Below are 6,469 nucleotides of genomic sequence, written 5' to 3' on the forward strand. Positions count from 1 at the left end.
TAGTCCCAGACCAATCAATAGCTACAACTCTTTTGAATATTTAATCCTTAGTTTTCCTCATCCAAATTGCAAAGCACTAAAACCACTTCTGTTTGTTGTTTTGTACCGTCCACCAGGCCCTTACTTTCAATTTTAAGATCAGTTTTCAGACTTTTAATCTAATTTAGTGTTAAATACAGATAAGGTTATTATAGTGGGGGATTTTAACATTCATGTTGACACTGAAAGTGATAGCCTAAATATAGCATTTAATGCTATCTTAGACTCAATTGGCTTTGCTCAAAACATTAACAAACCTACCCACCTTTGTCTTCATTCTCTGGACCTTGTGCTGACATATGGCATTGAGTGTAAAGGCATAACAATATTTTCTCATAACCCTGTCCTGTCTGACCATTTCTTAATAACCTTTGAGTTTGATTTAACCGAGTACTCCACATCTGAAAGAAAATTTAATTATAGTAGATCATTATCAGACAATGCTGTAACAATCTTTAAAGAATCTGTTCTACTTTTAATTTCCTCATTATCACAGAAAAACACAGTGGAGGGCAATAAGTTTGTTTCTTCCCCTTCACAAATTGATTCTCTCGTTCGTAGTGTTACTTCCTCACTGCGTGGTCTCATCATTAATAGAAGAGAACAAGAATAATCCTAGGTTTCTCTTTAGTACAGTTGCTAAACTTACACAGAGTCATAGATCTGTTGAGCCATCCATTCCCTTAGCTCTTAGCAGTCATGACTTTATGTGATTTTTCTTAAATAAAATTGATTCTATTAAAAACAAAATCTTTGACATACTCTTGAAGATGATTACTTCATCCTCAGCAAGTGAAACAACATTGGAAATATCTGTAGAACCTGATCTGTGTTTGGACTGTTTTGATCCTGTGAAGCTTCCTGAGTTATCAAAAATGTTAGCTTCATCTAAACCTTCAACTTGTATGTTAGATCCAATCCCAACCAAATTATTTAAGGAAGTGTTCCCTCTGATTACCAGCCCCATTTTAGGTATGATTAACCTATCTTTAGTAAATGGATATGTACCACAAGCTTTTAAGGTAGCTGTAATTAATCCTTTACTTAAAAAACCTTTGCTTGATCAAGATGATTTAATAATTACAGACATTTATCCAATCTTCCGTTCTTATCTAAAAAGCATGTTTTGAAGACATAAAAACTTGGATGACTTTAAATTTTCTGCTTCTAAATTCAGACAAGACAGAGTCTTTGAAAAAAAAAACTGCTCAGTCAATCCCTTAACCTGGATGGCATTAAATTGACCTCCGGTAATAAAGTAAAAAACCTTGGTGTTACTTTTGACCAGGACATGTCATTTAAATCCCATATTAAACAGGTTTCTAGGATTTCCTTCTTTCACCTCTGGAACATTGCCACAATTAAAACTATCCTGTCCAGGAGTGATGCTGAAAAACTAGTCCATGCATTTGTTACTTCAAGACTGGACTATTGTAATTCTTTACTATCAGGATGTCCTCAAAATGCAGTTAAAAGCCTTCAGCTGATTCAAAATGCTGCAGCAAGAGTTCTGATGAAAATTAAAAAGAGCGATCATATTTCCCCTACTTTAGCTTCCCTTCATTGGCTCCCTGTTAAATCCAGAATAGAATTTAAAATTATCCTCCTCACATATAAATCCCTTAATGATCTAGCTCCATCATATATCAGAGATCTGATTGGTCCATATGTTCCTAACAGAGCACTTTGTTCTCAGACTGCAGGTTTACTGGTGGTTCCTAGAGTCTCTAGAAGTAGAATGGGAGGCAGATCCTTTAGTTATCAGGCTCCTCTCCTGTGGAACCAGCTCCCAGTTTTAGTCCGTGAGGCAGACACCCTGTCTACTTTTAAGGCTAGGCTTAAAACTTTCCTTTTTGATAAAGCTTATAGTTAGAGTGGCTTTTAGTAGCTTTTAACTTTATGTTCTCTCTCTTTTCTCTTCCTAGAAGCTACACCTGGCCTGACTCTGTATCTACCTGTGACACCTTCCTGGAGGGGGGCATCGTCCAAGCTTCTGCTGCCAACAACTTAATGCTCATCTTCTACCAATGATACACTTGGCCCTGTCTTTCAGTGTTTAACTCTATTTTTCACCTATAGACATAGCTACTGAGTGATCTTTTACTGTAACTAGCTGTATGTACCCTCTTTCATTCTATAGACTTGAAAACTGGCACAGAGTTTATCTGTTTTTTCCTAGATGAAGTCACTAAAGGAGCTACATCCATTAACATTTACTTTTCCTTCCCATATAAAGTACTCCTGGATCAGTGCTTCTTTGTTCTCTTTGTGTCTCTGCTCTGTTCTCTCAAACCCCAGTTGGTCGTGGTAGATGGCCGCTCACACTGAGCCCGGTTCTGGTTCTGCTGGAGGTTTCTTCCTGTTAAAAGGGAGTTTTTCCTCTCCACTGTCGCTACATGCATGCTCAGTATGAGGGATTGCTGCAAGGTCAACACCAGTGACTGTCCACTGTCTCTACATGCTCATCCAGGAGGAGGGAATGCTGCAAGTCACTGACTGGATGCAATCTGCTGGGTTTCCTTAGATAGAAAAAGTTTTAACCAATTTGAATAATAAACTGAATCCGACTGCACTGTTTGATAGTTAGGATTAATTGGAATGTATGAACCTAACTTTTGTGAAGTGACTTGAGATGACGTGTTGTGAATTGGCGTTATATAAATAAAACTGAACTTAAACTGAATTGAATTCAATTGAAATGAACTGAAGTCAATTCAGCAGCACCCTATCAAAATAAAACAGTCCCGGATCTTGCTGGACCCCTTGGAGATCCTGAAGCCCTCCGCTCAAGCTGCTTGTTTTTCTTTGGAGGAAACCATTACTAACAGAAGAAGAGAATGATTTCAACCTTTCTCTCTTTTATAGCAGTTTGCTGATTAGACTGATCTAGTTATGTCAGATGGACTTTTCACAGTTTCACCAGCCCTGATGATATGACTATCCTGAAATTAGGTTAGATGATCATTTTGGTCAAGAATTTACTGAAAATGGCTTTAAGAAAGAAAAAAAACGAGGCAACAAAGTTCTGCTTTGAATTATAGTGCATCTCATCAGCCTGCATTATAATCAAAATCAATGTGAGCTGACGCCACAAGAATTGTAAAACACAACCTTTGTGTCACTACAGAAACTGGTAGCTATGACTGTAGAACCAAGACTGGACTCATAAATCCCAACTATTCTGCAATTCTGTCCATAAATAGTGTTAAAAACATTTTTACATGAGCTGACACTGACTCAGACATCAACCTTGGAGTTTAAAGGAACACTCAGAGATGATAGAGATGCCTGGGTGACAACGTGTTGTTAACTTATGTTTGCAGAAACCAATGAAGTTGCAGGGTGTATGGGCCCCAGGGCTTATTTGGCCTAATTTTACAGCTCTGCAGGTAAAACACCTGAACGTAAAGCATCTTCAGTATCTCTCCCTCCTCAACTGTTTCCCATAATTAAAAGCAAGACGAAGTGAAATTCTGTGCAGCTGGTTTTAATCAATGAATTGGAACATAACGGCTACCCAACTCTCCTTCACTACAGCAGTTCTATTCTAAATAAAAAATTCAGACGTTTCCTACAGACAGATTGATATATGTCAAGCATTTATTGCTGCTAATTTTGAGCAAATACAACCCCAAATTCAGTTTCTCACAGTTGAATATTACATAGAAATAATAAAAATATTATTAATACAGAAATGTGACCTTACAGAAAAGTATGTACTGTACAGTACATGCAAAGGATATCTGGTTGGGGCCCCTTTTGCATGAATTAATGCATCAATCCAGCCTGGCATGGAGGCAGTCACCCTGTCGCACTGCTGAGGTGTTCAGGAAGCTCAAGTTGTTTTAATTATGGGCTTAAGCTCAGCCCATAGATCATTTGTTGGGTTTAGGTCCAACCAGTTTGCAGTGATACCATGGTCATTAAAGCAGGTGTCAGTACTTTTGGCAGTGCGGCCCGGTACCAAGTTCTGCTGGGAAAAAAAATTTGGAAACTTCAAACTGAACCTCAAGCAGCATGGATTCTGTGCCTCTCCACTGTTACTCCAAAGTCCTTAATTTCTAAATGAAATGCACATTCTACTTTAATCTAAAAGGACAGTGTTGGACCATTGAGCAATAGTCCAGTTCTTCCTCCCCTTAGCCCAGGTAAAATGCTTCTTACATTGTCTCTGGTGTATAATGGGCTTAACACAGGGACTGTGATAGTTGTAGTTTATGTCCTGGATATGTCTGTGTGTGGTCGCTCTTGAAGATCTGACTCTAGCTGCACTCCATGCTTTGTGAATTTCCCTCAAACTTTTAAAAGGGCTTTGCTTTACAATCAATGCCTTTTTGTTTGTGCCCCTTTTTATACCACACTTTTTCCTTCCACGTAACTTGCCATTAAAAGACTTTGATACGGCCTTCTGTGGACAGTTTGGCTTAGCGTCCTTGTGGAGGGTGTCTATGACTGCTGTGAAGTCAGCATTCTTTCCCATGAGTGCGTAGGCCATAATATAACATAACATTTTTGTGTTAAAAACACTTTTTTTGTTTGCCGTATGTAATATTCCATTTTTCTGAGAGAATGAATTTTGGGTTTTCATTAGCTGTAGGCCATATTCATTTATATAAAATGAAATAAAAGCTTGTAATGTGTATAATGACTCTATGAGTTTCACATTCTGAAATAAAGAATGTTTTGATGTTGTCCTATTTGTAGCTTATTTATTTGATCACCTCTGTTTTACAGTTTTATTTTTACATTACCTGTTTCATTTTATAGCAGCATGTTGTTTCCTATTTGCAGATCCATAACGTTTGTTCTCATTTTAACAGTACAATTAGAAAATAAGTCATTCAGAGTTTTAACAGTTAAAACTATTAAGAGTGTTTGGAGAGAAATGCTAAAGGATGCGCTGTAATGTTCAATTTTCAGCTCTCACCTGGATTTTCCTTAAAGTATGAAAAGCCCTTCGCTGCCAGCAGAAATCCTCCGAACAAGCAGATCTGGATTAAAACCAGCTCCTTTCGCCTTTTCCGTCTCGCCTTCACCCTCCTTTGGTTCGGCGTCGCTCCATCCCGGTGTCGGATACCCAGCGGAGACATCGCCTGTTCGGCTGCCTCATCCATAGGATTCCCCACTTCTTCCTGCCTCCCGAAGCCTCCACAGAATCAGAACAAGGATGAACCAGAAGCTCCTGTGATTCCAGGGAAGGAGCTTTAACCTCCCCGAAGTGAAGCAGGGGGTAGAAAGTTGCGCAATGATACCAGGGAGGTTCTGTGAGGCAGAACGGACCGAACCGCACTGAAAGCTCTTGTTTTAGAGAGCAGGTTTGTCTCCTAATGTCATGTTAAAATCTGGTTTCCGAGGCGGTGAGGCTGCGGGTGGCTGCTGGAGCGCTCCATGGATGCGTGTCTGCTGCTGAGAAACAGAGGAGAGGGAGAGAGGTGCGGGAAGCGCGCACACGCACGGTCACGCAATAATCTGGAGGCTGTACACTGCTGGCAAAAAATAAAGCATAGCCTGCTGCTGCTTCTTTCAACATCCTGCACCTTTACATGTGTTTCTAGAGGCGTTGCTAGGGTCTGGAAACACGGGCCCAACCCAAAAATGCACTGACTGACAAAACCCTTGAAAAACCAAGCGGGACGCTCCAAAGAAATGTTCCGATTCAAATGTAATTTGGAATACATGCAGACAAATGATGGAATGTAAATGATTAGATTTCCAACCAAGAAATATTATCAGAGGCCAGTTCAGTTTAGTTCATTCAGTTGGTGTTTAAAGCATAAGCTTTGTCAGATACAGAGATCCTTTTGTTTAGAGGTTTTGACGTTTACTTGTCCTCTGTCAGTACACAATATGTCAAGTAAAATCAGATCATGTTAAATCAATAAATGTCCCCTCTGCATGTTTAGCCATGCGAGTCACCTTCAGCTTTGTTTATCAGCCCACCCACCACATGTGTAGCATTAGCTTGAATTGATTTTATAGGAACAAAATACTTGTTGTAGGAAACTAATTGTAGATGTTGATAGAGTTTGATCAATATTACGGTTGATGGCCTTGTAAAGTTTTGTCCGGTACATTACTATGGTGCAATTTAACCCTCCAGCAACAGGATTTGTTTTACCCGGTTAAAAAGAATCCTTGGATTTGGGTGCCTTCTATTTCCATTGCTCAGAAAGGCCATGGACCATTTATTTAAGTCAGCCTAATGACATATGGGGATGTTGCGATGAAAACTGCACTACACCTTCAGTCCAGCAGATGACATTACTTCTTTACTCCCTTTAAAAGACACAAAGTTTATTTTTTTTGTTTCAACTGATACATATTAGATGATGAGTAGCTGTATAGTTTTACAGTTGATTATTTCCTTCCATTATTCCTTAAGTTGCTCTGGATCCATAAGCAGGAAAAGTTTAAATCATTTTTTTACATT

The 6,469-nt window shown here is 39.1% G+C and overlaps 1 protein-coding gene across 1 annotated transcript in view; it reads right to left on the reverse strand.

Moving 5' to 3' along the window:
* Window positions 1-5,776, reverse strand: part of slc24a3 (solute carrier family 24 member 3) — a 67,985-nt gene extending 62,209 nt beyond the window's left edge. The window contains exon 1 of the mRNA XM_047366949.1: window positions 4,967-5,776. Coding sequence (XP_047222905.1) covers window positions 4,967-5,153 — 187 coding nt within the window. The 5' untranslated portion in view covers window positions 5,154-5,776. The remainder of the gene's footprint in view (window positions 1-4,966) is intronic.
* Between the last annotated feature and the right edge of the window lie 693 nt (window positions 5,777-6,469).

This window comes from Girardinichthys multiradiatus, chromosome 5 (genome assembly GCF_021462225.1).
Source record: "Girardinichthys multiradiatus isolate DD_20200921_A chromosome 5, DD_fGirMul_XY1, whole genome shotgun sequence".
Taxonomy (NCBI): Eukaryota; Metazoa; Chordata; class Actinopteri; order Cyprinodontiformes; family Goodeidae; genus Girardinichthys; species Girardinichthys multiradiatus.